At 27.9% G+C, this 20,807-nt stretch overlaps 1 protein-coding gene and 1 long non-coding RNA gene across 4 annotated transcripts in view; both read right to left on the bottom strand.

The window, feature by feature from the left end:
• Positions 1 to 13,773, bottom strand: part of LOC149894276 (uncharacterized) — a 37,823-nt gene extending 24,050 nt beyond the window's left edge. The window contains exons 1-8 of one of the 3 annotated variants that reach the window (XM_090075755.1): positions 13,751 to 13,773; positions 13,525 to 13,636; positions 10,176 to 10,298; positions 7,714 to 7,971; positions 4,545 to 4,889; positions 2,812 to 2,913; positions 2,459 to 2,551; positions 1,978 to 2,070 (exon numbers count right to left, since the gene is read on the bottom strand). In XM_090075755.1, the coding sequence (XP_089931881.1) occupies positions 1,978 to 2,070; positions 2,459 to 2,551; positions 2,812 to 2,913; positions 4,545 to 4,889; positions 7,714 to 7,971; positions 10,176 to 10,298; positions 13,525 to 13,606 (1,096 nt within the window). In that variant the 5' untranslated portion in view covers positions 13,607 to 13,636; positions 13,751 to 13,773. The other 2 variants (XM_090075747.1, XM_090075764.1) reach the window with 2 other exon arrangements.
• Positions 13,774 to 17,338: 3,565 nt separating this feature from the next.
• On the bottom strand, positions 17,339 to 19,527 carry LOC149894275 (uncharacterized). The gene is made up of 3 exons (XR_016448961.1): positions 19,304 to 19,527; positions 18,407 to 18,968; positions 17,339 to 18,253 (listed from the first exon to the last, which is right to left on the bottom strand). It is a non-coding gene; the product is annotated as an uncharacterized LOC149894275 (long non-coding RNA).
• Between the last annotated feature and the right edge of the window lie 1,280 nt (positions 19,528 to 20,807).

The raw sequence follows: 20,807 nt of genomic DNA, 5'->3' as shown, positions 1-20,807 counted from the left end.
TTGATTTGTTTTTGTGTAATCTAAAGATTTTGATTGGGTAGAAATATAAAAGAAAAACGCAACTAATTCCAGGTTGGATATTGTACAGCAATTGTACCAAGAAATCAGTAGAAATTTATAAAGAATTCTGTTCACAGGAGGAGTGGGAGCCATAAAGTGAGAAAAAAGATAAAACAACATGAAAAAGTTAAATGAAAATCTATTTTTACCAAGTATAAAACTTGGCAATTAGTATAAATATATTTATGTTAGTATAAATATATTTATAAATAATATATTAAAACTTGTCAGGCATAAATTGTCACAAAACAATTGCCATATTATTGTCAGTTATGGCAATTGTTTTGTGATAAAGTTTGCACTTAACAGAAAGAAATAATTTTTTGAATATATTTTTAAAGCAACACCTATTTGTAAAAAATAATGGCAGGTTATGATAAAGATAGTTTAAAAGATAATTTTTATCACAATGAATGAATTCTTTGCTTCATCAGTTGCAACCACAAATAGATTCTAAAAATACTTTAGTGGGAATTTTGAAACATACTAGGCAAAACCAGGGTTCCCATCAGTTTGTATTTAATATAATAAAAATATTAAAAAATGTTAAATAATGTTAAATTAGTTTTGCTAAATTTTGGGAAAAGAAAATTTATTTAACATAATTTTTTTTTGTTATAATAAAAAAATCTTGATTAAATTTGCTTTCAGAATAATCATAAAAGTTTTCTTTAAAAATGTTTTTTTTTTTTTTTTTTCTGAAAAAACTTATCAAAGTTTATTTTTCACAATAACTTTTTCTGTTTGGATAAAGTATATAACTGCAACATCTTTAACTTGAATTTAAAAAATACCAGAAATCAAAACACTTTAATTCCAAATATTTTGACTGGTGTTTTTGGTTACTTAGTTGTTTGTTTTTATTTGTATATTACTTTCTACAAACACTTATTAATTTTAATGCTTAACACTTTTAATGCTTATTAAAATCTAATGAAATTTTAGGAAAATTCCACTAGCCATTCTCAAGATGTTAAAAATATGATAGATGAGATACGATAGATGTTAACTATAGATGAGTTTGCCTGCCTATTTTTCTCAGAAAAAGAAAACTGCAAATCAAAAATTATATTAACAAAACTAACTAATTAAAAATTATATTAACAAAACTAGGAAAATTCCATGGTCAAACACTAACTGGTGACAGACATTCACAGGAAAATGCTAAACTTAGACTCTTAAATAAAGTAGGTGAAGAGTTCTATGAAATGTTAAGTGATCAAAAAAACAAGAAAATTATTTGAGAATATTTTACTCTCTTTGTTTAAAGAATAACTTCAACTTCTAGTTACAAAAAGCAAAAAAGAGAGAACAACATTTTATTGAATCCTTTTACTGAAATTGTAAACTTATGAGAAACAGGATTTAGAAAAGAAAAAAAAAATTACTATCTAAAACATAAAATTAAAAGCTTGTACTTGAGAACTACTTAAAAACATCAAATCTGTTCCATTTCTCTTGTTTATTGCACTAGGAAAAGCATTTAAAGTAGGCAGTTTAGGATATCTTTTTCACAAATAAAACATTCTGCATGTCTTCTCTTCCAAATCATTATAATCATTATCAATTTAAAAAACTAGTACAGAATAGTAAGTAATGTAATTACTTTAAACTTTCAGGAAATAATGATCTCTAGTCATAATGGCAAGAGAGTATTTTTTCCTAAAAGTAAAAAATAAATATGTTGCTTGCTATTCTATACTAGTTTTTGGTTCTTTTAACTTTTCTCTATAGTATTACAGCTTGTGTTTATTTTGTACCCAATTTTTATCAACAGGTAATAATTGTTAAAAATACAAGATTATGACACTTGAAAACCTTTAACTAGCGTAGTACTTATTCTACCATAAAAGTGATTTTATTCTTTAGTAGCAATAATGATAATAACAAAAAAAAAACCTTAAACATTTCTCATACCTCCATGATTCAAAGAACTTGCTTGGGACGCACTAGGGTCGGTAACATTGTTTAGTGCACTACTTTCTTGGATAATATTATTTATTTGTTCATCTTTTAAACCAAGTGTGTAAAAAGAAAAATTGTAGAACTCTAATACACATATACATATAAATATATATATTTCATTACATTTACACATATATATAAATAAAAATAAATTTTTTTTCATTCATTATATATATATATATATATATATATATATATATATATATATATATATATATATATATATATATATATATATATATATATATAAATGAATAAAAAAATATTACTTATATATATATATAAATAATATACATTTTATTACATTTACATATATATATATATATATATATATATATATATATATATATATATATATATATATATATATATATATATATATATATAAAGATAACAATAACAAAAATAAAAAAAATTTTAACGTTTCTTATACCTTCATTGTTCAAAAAACATGCTGGTGAAACACTAGGGTTGGTTACATTGTTTAGTGCACTACCTTTTTGGGTATCATCAATGCTTTGTTCATCTTTTAAACCAAGAGCATTAAAAGCAAAATTGTAAAATTCTAATATATATATATATATATAACAAAATATAAATATGTAACAAAATATATAAATGTAACAAAATATATAAATGTAACAAAATATATAAATGTAATAAAATATATATATGTAATAAAATATTTATATGCAATAAAATATATATACATATATATGAAATAAAATATATATTTAAATCATATTAACAATAATAATAAAAAAAAACCTTAAACATTTCTCATACCTTCATGATTCAAAGAACTGTTTAATGGACTACTTTCTTGGGTATTATCAATGCTTTGTTCATCTTTTAAAACAAGGGTGTCAGAAGCAAAATAGTAGAATTCTAATATAAATAAATATATACATACATATATACACTTAATTGCAAAATTAACGCACCACTTATACATTTCCATTTATTTTAATTGTCGTCAATGTTATCATATATTTTGACAAACACATTAAGAATAGAACACATGAACACAATTATTTTGATGATAATAATAAAATTGACTTTGAAGGTGTTGAAAAAAAAAAACTAAAACCAAAAATATGGTTCATTTAACAAAATAAATTAAAATGATTATTATTGTTATGCACACATTGAAATATTTTTGACTTAAAAATAACTAATGTTACCACCTCTTGATTTTATTACAGCCTGACAGCGCCGCGGCATACTTTCAATTAGAGATCTAATTGTTTCTTGAGGGAGATCTTCCCACATGCAGATACAAATTTGTCGCAGCTCGTTTAGACTGTTAAGTGGTGGATGTTGGCTTCTAACATGGGGTCCCATTATGTCCCAAAGATGCTCTATTGGTGTCATATCTGGACTGCAAGCTGGCCACTCCAAAACTTCAATATGAACATTATTTAAGAATTCAGTAACAGTATGAGCCATATGTGGTCTAGCATTATCCTGCATAAGAAGGAATCCATCTCCAATATACGGTGCAAAGTTACCACAAGAGGTTCTAAAATGTCTGCTATGTATTGTTGAGAAGTAGGACATCCACCATCAACAATAAAAAGCTCTGTGCGAGCTGTTAAAGATATTCCACCCCATACTAACAATGAGCTGCCTCAAAAGCCAGTCTGTTTCATCAGTGGTCTACAGACAATATGGTACCGGTAGCTGCTGCTTAAGGTCATAAATTTAAAGCACAAAGTCTTCTTATGGTATCTTGACAAACAGCAGTTCCACAAACCTTAGCAAGTTGTGTTAGGAGACTTCATGCAGTAGCCAAATGTTCTCTCAGTGTTCCAAGCATTAAAAATTAGTCCTTCGCAGAATTGGTAACTCATGCTCTGCCTTAGCCAGTTATCTAGCATGATGATTGGTCTCTACAAACCTTCGTAGAACCCTACTGACTGTTGTATAAGACACTCCAAATCTTCTACCAAATTGGCAATTTGTTAATCTTTCATTGGACAAAGAAACAATTGCAATGCATTCATCACTACTTAAATTTCATCTAGACCGCTGCATTGCAAACAGATGTGTTGCTTAGATGACAGTTATCTTTTTTACTGTTAAAACAATTTAAAACCAATATATGCTTTTCTTTTAGAAGTGAGATTTAATTACAGCAAAATGTGCTACTTAAATCCAGGAAATACATAATATTTTTTGAAATCAGTTGGAATTTATAAGCAGTGCATTAATTTTGCGGTTAAGTGTGTGTGTATATACATATATATATGTGTAATAAAATATATATACATATATATGTAATTATATATATATATATATATATATATATATATATATATATATATATATATATATATATATATATATGTGTATATATATATATATATATATATATATATATATATATATATATATATATATATATATATATATATATATATATATATATATATATTAATAATAATAAAAATTAATATTTTTTTTTATTATTATAATATATTAATAATAATAAAAAAAACCTTAAAAGTTTCTCATACCTTCATGTTTCAAAGAAATCGCTGGTGGCATGCTAGGGTCAGTAATATTGTTTAGCACACAACTTTCTTCGGTATCATCAATGCTTTGTTTATCTTTTAATGCTGATAAAACACTAAATTTTTTCATTGTAATCAGAGTACTTTTTATCAACTCTTTAGACTTTAATGGATTAATATCAAAAAGCTTTTCAAGAAATGCTTTCATCTTTTCTTTTTCATCATCATTATTCTCTTGGTCAATATTTGTTATTACACAGTTAACCTCGTATAAACAGGCATAAATAGCAAATCTCTTCCAGTCAGTTGATAAATGTTCAATCAAGTACTTCATATTTGCAAGCGTTTCTAAATAAAGAGAAAAATACAAACTAAGGATAACCTAAAATAGATTAAACAGTAAAAACAGATTTAATTTTATCTGTAAATACTCAAAACATAATTACAATTATTTAAGATATACAACTATTTCAGAAAATTTTATTAAGAGAAATTATAAAAACTGTGTATTGTAATAACAATCAGAATGATGACTCAAAAAGAAATGTACTGGTCACTTTGTACGCCTATACACCTGTGTCTATACAACAGCAACCAGTAGGTTTGAGTCTTCAAAACATTAAATTTTATACTTGATTATCATCCACTTCCAAACGATTGTGGATGCGTTAAAAAAAATTTGTGAGAATCAGATTAAACTTTTACATAGTCATTTTTAACAAAAAAAAAAAAAAAACTCCAACTTTTGTATTAAAAACCTGTCTTTTGTACATGTTGCAGTAAATGGTAAAGGAAGTTCCTCTGGTATACGAAAGCTAGTTTTCATTAATGTACCTGTATCTTAAATAATTGAACTTTTGTTCAAAATATTGAAAAAAAGATATTAGTATGATTTAGTTTTTGAAATAAGCCCCCCAAAAAAATCATTTCCCATTAACATAACTTTTCCTTTACCATTTACAAAAAACATGTAAAGTGCATAAAATACAGAGAACAATATCAGCAAATGTGTGCTGTGTGTTTCAAAATACTTGGTAAAAAGGTGTTTAAGCGTCATAAAACAACTCTTTTTTTTTATATATATATATATTTATATATATATGTAAATGTAAGAGTCTAAAATAATTTTGTTAGTGCATTTTACCTTACAATATTTTTTTATATTTACATTGATACTAAAAAGCATCCATTAAAAGAAACACACAAATTGTCAAACAAAAGAAATTTTATGACATTTGAGTGTCAGTTCAAAAATTTGTATTTCAAGAAATAGACTTTTTGACTTCTAATTACTTGAATCAGAGTCAAATAGTTAGATCTCATATGTTTTGGAATAACAAAACGAAAGATATAATTACTTCCAAACTAAATCAAGAACTAAATGGCAGACTATACTAAAGACTTATGGAATTGTTATAAGAGGTACTATTCAACTGTGAGAATGTTCACGCTATGAAGAATTTAATGGATGCAGTATTTTTTTGGGCTCAGCAAATGCAGAAATTATATAATTTTAGCTTCAAGTGTTTGTAAAAGTTAAAAATGGAACTTGGTAGCACCAGAAAATTCAAAACAATCAAACTTGCAAATCATGGAAAGTTATTAAGCATACTTAGCCAAGTTTTATTTAGAACTATGGAGCTTATATATTATTACTAGTACATGAATTATCTCTGTATTCAGTGAAACATTTTTTCTATTTTAAGAAATAGTGTTGGTTATCAAGACTATTTGGTTATCAAGACTATTTCTTAAAATAGAAAAAATGTTTTACTTTTACCATGTTTTGAAATATTTGGCTGTGAATTATTTGTAAAACTTTCTAAAAGCTATTTGTTGTTTAAGTGTTTTAAAAAAAAAAAATTCTTTTAAGTTATTGTAATTCAATTTAAGTTATTGTTACTATAATTCTAGGGGAACTACAACAAAACCATATCAACTATGTACAAATAAACTTTTTCTTCAATCGCCACTTACCATATGACTACAATCGCCACTTACCATATGACAATAACAAAATATGATTCTATAATTTGTGCAAAAGATTAGAAAAGTAAAATTTTAGATAATCAGCAAAAATGCCATATATTTTTATAGTTAGTAATTTATGATGTAATAAAGACATAATAATAAGTGCCTGATGACATAATACTTATTCTAAAGATATCTGAATCATAAAAAGTATGAACACTAAACTAAAGTAAACTTTGATGTGTTTATTACAAATGCATCTTGCATCTAATTTTGATATAAATTCAGTCAGAGGGGCTATAAAAGCAATTTTTCTATATCAAAGGATTTGAATAGAATAGCTGCCTTTATAGTGTCTCTGCAAAATTTTACTTGTCTTTAAAGAGAAGTACCTTTTTTACATTAATATTTCTTTACTATAATCAACTGCTTTTCCTCTACTTGTACTAGTAATTTAGCTCTTTATCTTATAATGTTATGTTATCAATAATAGTTAGAACCACAGATTTGAAAACCAAAAGTAAAAATAACAGAACAACAGAATGGTAAAATTACAAAAAAGCAGAACTACCAAATGGCAGAGCTACAGAATGGTACAGTTTGGAATACAAGACATAAACAATAGAGATAAATGAATCTACTTTCTCTTCCTTTTTGTTAAAAATATTAAACAGGGTTTAACAGCTTTTTAAAAAATTTTCTCCTTTATATGTGTGTGTGTGTGTGTTTGTGTGTGTGTGTGTGAGTGTGTGTGTGTTTGTGTGTGTGTGAGTGTGTTTGTGTTTGTGTTTGTGTGTGTGTGTGTGTGTGTGTGTGTGTGTGTGTGTGTGTGTGTGTGTGTGTGTGTGTGTGTGTGTGTGTGTGTGTGTGTGTGTGTGTGCACACACACATACACACTAAACATATTTACACAATGCACCTAAGCATCCAAGTTATCTCTCCTCTGTTAATATTGAAAAACTTTTGCAAGAAAACATGGAAAACTTTTCCAAGAAAAAACTGTGAAAAAATTTATTACCCTGGAACTTAGAAAAGCCTGTGTAAAAATTTATTACCCTGGAACTTAGAAAAGTTTAAATGTAATTGGGAATGTTTCCCTAAAAATGTAAAAACTCTGTCAAATGATTTTGTAGAAGTAAATTATCATACAGACAAAAAGTTACACTTCCTACCTATACTGAGAGAAAAGTTGATCTCTTACCATTCAATGCCACATACAACAAAGCATCAAATCTTTTAAGAGTGTAAAGACAGTTTGCAATCACTTCTTTAAAGTTTGATTGATTGATTTCATTAATCCTTTCAAGAAATGTTTTCAACTTGAGTTTGTTATCTTTATTCTCATTCTGAATTTCTTCGACAATGTTGTAAAACCCATTCAAACAAATAATATGAGCAAATCTCATCCAGTCAGGTGATAATTGTTCAACCAAAATCTTTGTAAATTTTTCATTGGTATCTAGATTTAAGCAAAAAAAGATTTATACAATATACATTCTTGATGGAACTATTATATTGTTTTGGAATAAGTAGTTAAGGGAAAAAAAAACAAAAAAAAACAGCACAATATTCAAAAAAACACTATTAACCTTCTGGTTTCAAAATTTATTATATTCTAAAAAATGCCAACTTAAATTTGCACTTTTCTAAAAATTTGAAATACTGAAGTTTTGAGTTTGGTATTTAATTTTGTATAGATTCTTTTTTTGACTTAAATTGAGGATTTTCAAAAAAAAACAAAAAACTAAATACTAAGCCCTGGCAAAAAGATTTTTAGAGAATTCTAACAATTAGAAATAGGATTAAAGCATATATCTCAATGAGAAAAGATTTTTTAAATAAGTATTCTAAAGTTATTATTCACAGTTATGTTTTTTAAAAAAGACAAATGACAAGAAAAGAAAAATGACAAGAAAAGAAAAATGACAAAAACTAAAATTTTTGTCATTTTTCAAAGAATATGATTAGAGATAAAAGTTCTCATAATGCTAGCACTCATTAAGTTTTGTGTTCCTTTTGTGTTAAGAAAGAAAAGTGAAGTTTATTTTTGAGACTAAAAGATATTTAGGACTGCCTCAATCAACTCAAAGTTCACATAATTGTTTTGAATACTCAAGTAATCAAGAATCTGTGCATTTCCACTCTTGCTTGTACTTCTGCAGGTAAGCTATTGCTTGTTGTTCAGTAAGGTTGTACAGCATGGAATACATGGAATATGTATACACTTTCAGGAAATAAATAAAGCAGACATATTAGTGTTACTCATATTTGTGGAATTTTTAACTATTTTTCACCAAATTAAGCTATTTTTTGGTATGTGGAGTGACTGAGTACTGAGTTTATTTTCATATACTTGTTGTCAAAGTGCAATTACTATAATTTTAGTAGAAAATACTAATGTACTGTTAGTACAAACCTCATATATGCTGGTCACAGGCTTATGTTTAGTTCAGGTAGATTAGTGTCGTTGTGTACACAAGGTACATACTGTACAATATGCACACACAATACAATTAAGTCAATTGTGGCAAAATTGCATTATATTTACAAAAACCTCACATGCGATTGATTTGACTATGTTCAGTTATTTTAGTGCAATAGAAACTGTATTAACTATTCATCACATTCTATCTTTTGCAGCTAAGACTAGTCAACTATGGCAGTAACACAACTCCCATATTTACATTTGATTGGTAACCCCTGTAAAGAATTTAATGAAAGAAATTTCCCAATAGTCCAAGATCTCCAGAAAGTTTATTTTCACGACCACAAAGTTCTTGCTGTTTCACACAAAGAAGCTGCAAATATAGTGATAGAGAAGGTCTATAAGTTCTGGAACAAGGTGCAAATATCAACAGCAAAAAGCAAGAGTATTGCTTGCAAGCTTGACAATTTACTCAACCAAGGGGTGCAAAACATCATCTCAACATGCCAAAGAGTCAGAATATGCAACACCAATAGACTGAATGTTTGACATAACCCACTGTGATCCAATTAATTTGATACATATTGATGAAGATAAGCAGATTTTGATTAATTAGTGATCTTGCAGAAAATATGTATTAGGAGACATAGATGAAGATTTGGCAAGTCAGGAGGAAAAGAGGCAAGAAACAAGAAATTGGAAGCACAAGAGACCAGGAGGAAAAGTGAGCAGAAATGAATGAGAGTTGTAAAAGATTCTTAAACAAGACAATTCCTTTCTGCCAGAAGAAGTTAGCAAGTGGTCTGAACTGAAAGCCTATCAAAAGACATTAAAAACAGCCCAGACTGTCAAAGTCATTAATGATAGTGCAGAAAAAACCATTGCACTGGCAATAGAATTTAATTCTTCAGCTACAAAACAGGAAGAGCAGAAACAATTCCTGTTCTAGACTGTTGAAAGCCACCACAAACAATTTCCAAACTGCAATAAGTCAACCCTCATTGGAAAATTCGATAAATTAACATGCAATACATTTTATACATTTACCAATTTTGAGGTGCATTGAGGCAGTACTAAATATTATTAAATGCTAAAAATATTTTTCGCTTTTTATCTACTCACCAAAAGGAATATGAGAAGCAAAGAGCACTAAAAATGTATGTGTATATATGTATTCAAATAAAAAATACAAGATTTTGAAAGCAGAAAATCTTAAACCAATGATATATTTATCATACCTTCATGATCCAAAGAATTTGCTGGTGGACTGTTAGGGTCAGTAACATTGTGTAGACAATTGATTATCACCTCAAAAATGTCTTGCTGAACAGTTGTTTCACCTGGAGTGCCACCCATTAAACCTGTGTGTCAAAAGAATGTTCTAAATTTTAAAAGGTCTAACATACAATAATAACATCTAATAAAAATATGAAAATTTAGTAAGTTCAAGTCTTGTCTTTGGACCAGGATAAAAATGAAACTGATATTGTTGTTATAAATAGAGTTTACTCTGAAAAGAAAGAGAGCTTTCACCCCATAAAGTGAGTTTGAAATTTTGCTTTGTCTCTTTAAAGAGTCACCAATAAGAAATGATTTAATTAAAATTTTCATGTCAAAATTGAAATATAACTTAATAAAATGATTGATGCATATTTAAGTTACTGCCGATACAGAGATTGAACATGCGTAGTGATATTCTAGTCTCTAGTTATTTTCAAAAACTTTTAATTTCAGTCCTAACCATAACAGTACTGCAATGCAACCTTTTTTTAAAACAAAAGTATCTTTTTAAAAAACCATTGATTCTCTTCAGATTAATTTTTTAGTTTAAAAGAGGATGATAGTTTCAATGGGTTTAATTGATATTTGAAATGATAGCAGACTATTTATAATTGCACTGCTATGCCTTTAAAAAACTCAATGCCATGGCAGTGGAACTATAAATAGTCTGCCATCAATTAAAAAAGTAACCTCTGTCTAAAAATTTACTAGAACTTGAAGATTTTTTTAAATTTGGTTAGCATACAATCTATAACATATCCATGTATGTATTTTTGTTTCAACCCTACTGAAATTGTGAAATCAATATTTTATTTCAAATGATTTATGCTATTATCTTTGTTTTTTTTTTAATAACATTAATAGCAATAAATTTTGTTTGATAAAACATTTAATTATCAATGGAATGGTGGATTTTGTTTGATAAAACATTTAATTATCAATGGAATGGTGGATTGCTTTTCCAATAGCAGAAACTCAAAAATAAAGCAACAAATTTGAATCACTCTATAAACAATTTTTTTCGCTAACTGTATTTTTTTTATTTTTTTTTTTTCCTACTTTTTTAATAGTTGTAGCAAAATATCTTAGTAGCACATTGAAAAACAATAGTAGAAGTTTATAAATCAGACTTTGACAGAAATGATGTTTCTGGAAAGATTGCAAGGATATAAATGTTGTTTTTGTTAAAAATCATCAACTGCATTGTTAGAATTTGAAATTGAAGAAAAACACCTAGAAAAAACAAAGTTGTGTATAAAATCTGTCAACTTTGAACTTCACTTTTGAGATAAAAGTCAACTGAATAGTAAACAAATGAAGAGTCTAAGTTAATCCAAGACCAAATAGCACTAGTACTCATTGTAAGTCCATTTATTTAAACTAGATAACCTGGCCTCTGACTTTACTACATTTGGCATATAGACTTTTCATATATTAAGTCTTTATACTTATATACACAAAATTTTTTAATACTTTCTATCTCATAGCCACCTGATTTATCTAAAAATTTCTTTAATTAAATAAATCTTTGCTTAAACTTTATTTTAACATTTCTTAACTATGACCACAACCTTATAATTCAATCTTATTTTTAACTTATAATCTTTTAATTCAATTTCAAAAAAGTTAATACTTTTTGGATGCACAATCAGCAATTTTCTCTGCTAAAGTATTTTTAAATTGGCAAAAACACTCTTAAATTTGCATTTTAACATTATATACTATGTAGCAACCTTTTATTTCTATTTTACTTTTTACTTAAGATTTTTTTTGGATAAAAAATCAGCGCATTTTTAATGCATTCATCATAAATTATCATCCGGTCATTCCAAATCCCTTTACTTAATGACATAAATATTAATTTTAAAATGTCATCTATAGTTTTTCAATGATAGAAAGTTCATTATTAACAAAAACCTAAAACTCTAAATTGTTGATTCTCTTATTCAACAACACACTTCATAAATACAACACCTTAATCAAAGAAAATGTTCAGATTCAAACACAAAGTTGAGCATACTCAGCAATGTGTGCAAAGAATTTTTCTGAATTTTATTTGAGTTTAATTTTAAAGTCTGTAAAATTTTATAAAATTAAAAAAATTCCCAAAAAAGTTAGCTAAAAAATAACAACAACTTAATATACAAAACCAATATTTCTCAATTCAAAATCCAGAGCTTCTTTTTGTAAAACATTAACTTTACTACGGTGATATATCAGCTTAAACATTTTGTCCTGATTTGATAGCCATACCATCACTACTTTTGTTCGTGATAAATTCAATGGCAGCTTTCTTTAAATTAAGTTTCTAATGAATTTCAAGAAAAACTTTTTCATGAGTGTTTTATGTTTATGTAGATTTTTTATACTAACAGAGACATTTAAAAGAGGTTAATTGTCAGATTTCCTTGATTGTAGTTCTTTTTATAATATTAAGAAAATATTTTTGGTTTCAAGCTGATTCTGGACTTGACTATTCTTCATAGGTCTAAGCCTGACAAATTCTATGGCACCATCATTTTTTGTGTTGAACTTCACATCATGACATGTTGTATTTGTTAGCATAAATAGCATCAACACCTTCACAACCAGGTGATTAGCAGAGTTAACAAATTATTCAGACAAATAATCAAAATAAATACACAATTTTTACATTTTGTTAATTGTTGAAATTAACATGAGTTAAATCTGAAATTTAGAAACATATTCTTTTGACATCAAGATTGATTTATTTACAATAAATACACTCATTCAAGATAAATTAGAGGAAAATATTTTCAAAATTTATCTTCTTCAAATGTTATTTACTACTTCCATAAAATATTCAAAACCTGAAACTTTGATTGAGTTTGAAGTATAATTAGGAGATAGCTTTGCTCTTTAAGAAATTTATTATGCTGGGAACTTCAAAAAAATACTAAAGATTGTTGACACATTTACTTCTAGTTTTTAACTTGAGATTTTGTTAATATATTTTGGAAACCAGCTTACAACATCATTATTTTGCACAACCACTTATTAGTGAATGCATTTTAAACATTACAGAGTTAATTTTGAGTATTGGCTTTAGTGCTTTTGAGTGTAATTAGTTTTTCACTATTTTTTATTTATATGATAAGTACAAAAAAAAAAATCTCAAAAAAAATTGACAGTGCTCTATCATTTAAACACATATGATCATTTTATTGGTAAGTATTATAAGAAATAGTGAAAACTGGAAACCTAGAACAAGTGTTGTACTTATTTTATTATAAAAACTGAAATTTTTTTAAACAACAATATAAAATTCTGATTAATTTCTCATACCTTCGTGATCCAAATAATATGGCGTGTTATTGTCAGCAGCAGTACTTTGTTTTTCAGTTGTTTTAACTGGAGTGTTACCCATCAAAGTTAGAATGTCAAAGGCAATTGTGTTCTGTAAAATAATATAATTCTAATATAAATATTTAGATGATTTTATATATATGACTTTTTATATAAAAGTTTATGACATTATAAAATTTGATTGATATTTTTTGCGTCACTCAACTTTCTACCCCTCCTCCCTAGTGTCATGATTGATTATGATAAAGAAATTTATGCTGATTAATAATCGTATAAAAATTTTGGTCTCAAAATCAGTATAAAGTGCTCTAATCTGATTTTGAAAGTACAAAAATATATAACAAATCGCTAATATTCGCCATATGAAAAGTAACTTTAGGGTTGATTTTTTCAACACACTAAGCTAATGATACACAAGGTTTGATGGGTAACACTCCAGTTAAAACAATTGATAAACAAAGGATTGCTGACAATCAAGAAAGTAGCGGTACACCACACAATGCTACTGACACTGACACGGTAATTTGTTTGGGTCATGAAGGTATAAAATTGCTTCAGAAATTCGTTTTAACTTCGGGCTAGTAAAGGTCCCTAGCATCAATGTGCAAACATAGGGGTTGACTCTAAAGTTGGTTCAAGGTGAGCGCTGATGACATAATACAGCGTGCACATTTGCATACATAAGAGCACACAAATTTTTTTCTGTTTAAAAACTGTGTGCACTTTTTCACATTTTATACACTTGTCTCACGCCTCGTGTCAACCCTTATCTTCTCTCAATAAGGGCTTTTGTCTAAGCACTTGTGCCCAAATTTCAACTCTTGAAATCATTGACTAGTCTTGATGGAGTATGAGTGACAAACTATCAAAGATAACCTGTGTACTGGAGTCGCAACATTATAAGGTTGGTCACAAACATATAACTACGCGCTGACCGTTGTCGACTCTCCTTCGCGACATAAGGAGGCTGAAGTCCTGACATACAAAAGTTCTGTTGAAGTTGTTGCGGTCCTAGCTTAAATACATAAACGATGACCTCTTACTTTTCCAAACCTGCAACTTGTAGACCCTGGTTGAAAGTTAATGGGTACCTTTAGTCAGTTGCTAGTCAAGCAAAATGTTCATGTGCGTCATGGCAGGGCAGACACACACCAAGACCAAAGCATCGTAGAGCGATTTAACCGGACCATTGCTGAGAAATTACTTGGGCATCAATGCGCACAGAAGCTTCTGATGAATGCAAAGAGTTGTTCCGAGCGTAGCTCTGAATTGATGCGAGCTTTGCCTGAAGTTGTGCGTACATTCAACAATGAGCCGACTCGTCTAAAGGGTAAAAAACACGGTAACAAAGTAACATGGGCCAAGTCGGTTGCACAAAAACCCGCTTTTAGTCACAAACCAAAAAACTCGCCAATGAGTCATTCGTTATATTCATCCTTGAATTTACCTGAAACCATGTTTTTTTGTGCTGTAAAATGGACTATTAGTGTGTTTGTATGTTTTTGTCAGTTCAGTCTGAACTTGGAATATCAAGTTGTCGGTGTTGGTGTAGAATAAACTCATCATTTAGGTCTAAGACTGTTATAACAGAAGTCATATATCAAGTGTTTGGATGTGTTGAAGACACTCTGGCCAATATATATTGACCTGTTTAGTTCGAGTTTGTTTTTAGTGATGTGTATTGTTACCAGGTCTCCATCAAATATCTTATGCGACAGGTAAGCCGGATCTGCAACCAGGCAGTGCATCCTATCTATCTCACAACCGTGGACTAGATCAATGTTATTAGTGTTGACGAAGTTTACGGTTTACTTAAAATAACTTAAAATTAAAGAAAATTTTGGTTTGTGAAGGTTTGTGGAGCTGCTTTTCGAGTGATTTACCGGATTTAGCTGTTGCTACACATAAATATCCTTTTATGAAATTTTATTTCAGTTATTTGTGTTTGATACAGTGAATACGTTTTTTTATATAAAAATTTGAACGAGAATTTGAGAATAGATAATTTCTATAATAGCCTAAGTTTTCAATTCTTCTCCATATTAGAATGATGAAACTTTTTTATTTATATTTTTTAACTCTTGTTTGTTTTTAAATATTTTAGAATGTCATAGAGTTTTAAAAAATCTATTTAAGCATCAGAACTTTCATTCTGCAATTTAAAGGAATTGATATTCCGGAATTTTTTTACTTTTATTTCCAACTAAAATCCCAATTTTAAATAAAAAAGGAAACTACGTAGTAGGAGACTAAAAATGCCTTTTAACCCTCCTAACCCACTGCACCCCACCACCACCACCACCATCAAAAAAATAGATAAATAAACCAATGATTAGTTTTTACATTGAAATCATAAAAAAATTAACAAAAAATTAATATATTTGTTCAACTTTGATTTTCAGCGGCATTTGAAATTTTATTTAAACAAGATTTTTGTAAAATTTGTTTTTAAAAACAATTTATGCTTCATCATACAACTTTTGTAATGGAAGTGCACATCAAAAAGTTTCTGACGTTTTCATTAAATAAAATCAAACATAACCGGATTAATATTGTCCGGTTCATTATATGAATTTAAGCTCAAAATCATTAAAACAATTCTCAAATGATAACCACCGGACAATCGTTAAATAAAACCGTTTTAAATAATCTTTTTTTTTTATAAAGCGAGGAAAATCGTTTTAATATTTCAAACATGAAAGCGGGCATTCTGAAGCATCATATTTTAATCGTTTTAATTGACAATTAAACTAAGTGTTCCCAATATTTTATACATGTAAAATGCCAAAAGCGTGAATGTATAATGCCAAAATGATGCCATCTTTCAAATTTCACTTTACATTGAAAAAACTTTGTTAAACACTAGACGAGAACTTTTTAGTTCTTAAGAAACAAATACTATTTAAAAATACTTGTGCCAGCTTGGTGTTTATTTCAAAATTGGATCACCAAGTTAATCTTCGGATAGGAAGTCAAAAGTTGTTTTTCATCATCTTTAAAAATCATGAGGAGTAAAAATTAGTTTCAACTTTTTTTTCCAAATATAAATATTGTTTGAAGAATTATTTAAGAATAAAGGGCATATGACTAACTATTAAATAAATCCTAAAAATTAACAATGAAAATTCGGATATTTGCAAAGTTTTTGTGCTAGCTGTAATTGCCAGTTTATCTGTTTAAGTTGTATACGACACAATCTGAGAAGTGATATATTTAAATATTTTTATATATTTTATTATAAATTATATTATATATTTAAATATAAGTGATATATTTAAATATTTTCTCTTTAAAAAACATGCAAGAAAAAAAAGTTTCAACAGCGAAACTTTATCATTAATGTTTGTTTTATTTGAAATTTTTAGAAGAGTTGTGAACTTAATTTTTCAAAGAACGATTAATCAGTATAATTAAAATATTAATTAAATAATAAATTTTGGGCGGGAATTTTTTTACGGTTGAAATCGTATTCGAACCGTTACTTGAAACTGTCGTTTGTTCAATGGTTAGAATAAGCATACAAGTGTTGTTACCAAAACTAAAAATTGTAACTGACTTAACTAAAAAAATCATAACTAAAATTAGTCGACTAGTTTTTTAGTCTAACTAAAATTAGTCGACTAACTTTTTAATTTACGAAAAATATATTGTTACTTTTACCCAAAAAATACTTTTTTAAAATCTTGTTTTGTGTTAGTTGTGAAGTGGTTAGAGCGCCACTTTTTAATAACAAATTGCTGTAAGTTACAATTTAAATCTCCAGGGTATTTTTTTTTAAGGATGATTTTCAGAGTTTTTCAAGTTTTTGGAGAAAGGTTTGTGACATATACACCTGGAATTTCGCAATAAAACTTATCTACTTAGTCCCCCGTTATTATTACTTGTTTTAAATTTCAAAGAAAAGTGGTTCAGATCTGGATTTTTCAATTTCTAATTAAAATGATTTATAGATTATAAAACACATGTGAAATCAATTTGTAAAAAAAAAAATGGTGCCATGTTTTTGAAAGGTGTGTTATGTGCAGAACCATTTTCGGATTTCCTTTATATAATGCCTGCAATGTTTTTTTGAGGTAATAATAACTAATTTATTTCGTTCTACACTCATAAAAATGCAGATATTTACAATGACAACAATTAGATTGAAACAGTTAGGGAAATAATTTTTTTTACTATTTCTATATTGAACATATATCTTGTTCAACTCTCATTTTTTTTTTTTTTAAAAAAGTATTATTAAAATGCTAATAACTAATCATGTATTCGGTATAAAATATCAGCTGTTTTTGATGGAATTGTTCTGCTAACAAACCAATTTTTATTTAATTCAATAAAAGAAAATTTGGGACAATACTAGGTACAAACAAAACAATTTTATTGCCTAATTGTCACAAATTATATTACGTACAAAACAATAAATTTTGATGAATGTCTTTAAATTAATTTATTTTTCATAATTCATATCATGTTCATATTATTTCATGGTATAGGTTATTCAATTTTTTTAGTACTAAATCTTGTTTTAGTCAACTAATTTTAGTTACGCTAAAAAGTTAGTCGACTAATTTTAGTTAGACTAAAACTAATCTTAACTCCCACCCATAAAACATACTAAAACAAAACCTTCACACATAACTAACAACTTACTGGCTCTGACTTAAGAAGGAAGCTTTATTGAACTTTCATTTTTTCAATCCAAATGATTTGTCTAAAAATTATATTTATTAAAAATGAAAAAAAAAAAAAAAGAATTACAAGTTTTATAAAAAAAACGCATATTTTAGTAAATTTTGCATAAAAAAAGCCTGATTTACTTATTGCTTAAGACAAGATTTTGATTAGTAAACAAATGAGGTCATACTTTTACGTGCTTCTATCTTTTTCATTAAACCGATTTCTTTTGCCAGGTGTAATACTGCGCTTGCTAAAACATCTGGTCTCGGAAACTCTTGCTGAGTTCGAGCTAGATATAGTTTTTTCTCAAATGAAACAGAAAACATCTTTTAAAACCATTATCACGACATTTCTTACAGATTTCATCAAAAATTGTAAACCTTTCCTTTATTCAAAGGCAAGTATCAGCATGTACAATTTTTCAAACAACATGAACTTTCGGAGCTGTAAGAGCTTGCTGCGAATTTATTGTAAGCATATACTGCACAGCGCAGTATGTGGTTTACATCGTAGACGAACGATAATTATTCATTAGTAATTGTCAAGAGATTTAAAATACTATTGGATTCAGCGGTATTTGATTTCCTGAGATATTAATTAAGAATCACTGAAAGTCTATGTTAAATTACTCCTGTAAAAAAAACCATGCACGTTGAGAATAATGCAATTTACAAAATCATGACGCACATTTTAAATACAGACAATCCTTAAATACTTTTGGTGAAGATGGAATAAGGGCACGTAGCTCACTTCAAGAAGTTTGCTTACCGTAGTTGCATACCTGGAGGTCACGTAATCAATCGACAAACAAATAAAACATGTTATAGTTCTAAGAATTAAAATCACAACTCCTTTAAAGGTATTTGCGTGAATAAAATATAAATTTCCTTTTTGCATGTATAGATAAAATGGTAGGAGCGGTGTTTACATAAAGCATTTTATTTGAACTTATCAGCGTCTTGCATTTGCAAAACGATTTGATACAGGTTTTAAAAACATTTATTTCTGGCCGTGTTCTCTTGAAATTAGCAATAAATTATTCTCAGAGCTTGCTACTCCTTTTTCTTTATTTCACTCTCCAAACCACTAACCATGTTCTTCTGATCAATCCAAACCTTACAGCCGTTTTCAGTCAAAACTTTATGTAAATCATTTACGCATTCTTATTCTGTTTCTAATTTATATGATATCATTATGTCCCATTTTTCGTTTTCTGCAGTTTCTGCTGTCAGTTTGATTATGCTGTCAAGCGAATTTCATATCCTTAGTCTTCTGCAGTCATTTTGTGTTGTGAAATTAAGATAACACAGTTATAATACAGTTAAAACACTCAAAGTAAAAGTTTAAGCCAAATGAAAACATGTACAAAGTTTTGTTGACGAAGTTTTGTTGACAAAGCGGCTTAAATCAACAAGCAAAGCAACATTACAAAAATTACGATCATAAATCTAAAAACTTTCATTTACGCAATGTAAATGAGATCAATTAATACTTTAAATGATAAAAAAGAAAACTTTAATTAAAAATTAAAGTCAAACAGATTCTATTTCATAAAAACTAAAATACAGAGCAACCATTTTCCTCAAATATATTCGACTTTTGCATTAATTGCAATCTACTTTTAATATGCAAAAAAAGCAAGTAAAAAGTCCAATCAAAAATTACACTTTAACCACATTTGACTAATTTCTCCACTTTTTTCGTGAAAAAAAAGATTTCAAAATGTCTAAAAGTCTCTGAAAACAAATGTGATAAAAAAAAAATAACAAAAAATGGTTGAACGAGAACTGTAATGTTGCAATTTCATTTGTTAATAACAACTCCATGGATTTTGATTCGTCAAACAAAGCCCACAATCCAATTTTAAAGATTTACAAATAAATACAAAACATAAAATAGAAGCTACCCCCAAATTGCACGTGACATTTTAACAGCCTGCAAAATTTTTTGTTATTGTTATTGTATCTAAACTTAATAATGCTTTGAAGCTTTGTATTAATTTGAGCTTGAACTTGATTGATCAATGAGCGCTCCTATTTCTATTTTGTTAAATGATAAAAATTATGAAGAAGTATTGAAGTGCAAGAATCCTTAGGTTAGATAAAAAAGTATTTGAGTGCACCCGAAAAATGTAAATACTATGTGTAACTTGTAACAAATTAGTCGGCGAAATTGGATTGTTGTTTCCTCCTTTCAAACTACTTTTACTAAAAATAAAAATCTACACAAAAACAAGAAAGAAATCAAGACAATTGAAACTTGATTAATGAAATAAAAATCTCTTTAATAAAAGGAGAATGTACTTCTGGAGCATTTGTCGATCTTTACATAGCATTTGATGCAGTTTACCACAGTTTTCTATTGCTAAAGCTTGAAAGGACGTCACTGACATGCATTGAAGCGTAATAAACAGGTGGTAAGAGTATTACTTAAACGGATTGATGCTATTTGTATATATAAGAAGTGGAAACCTCACATATCCAATTTTAATCTCGTACGAAGCTCCTCAAGGGTCAATACTTAAGCCTCTTCTTTTTTTATCCACGTCACTAATCTCTGGGAGGCGTCAAAACTCTCAATTGTAATGT

Source organism: Hydra viridissima, unplaced genomic scaffold (genome assembly GCF_058129835.1).
Source record: "Hydra viridissima isolate aposymbiotic clone 2 unplaced genomic scaffold, HvirCarnegie_v1 scaffold_1, whole genome shotgun sequence".
Taxonomy (NCBI): domain Eukaryota; kingdom Metazoa; phylum Cnidaria; class Hydrozoa; order Anthoathecata; family Hydridae; genus Hydra; species Hydra viridissima.
This window is presented reverse-complemented; position numbering and strand designations above follow the sequence as displayed.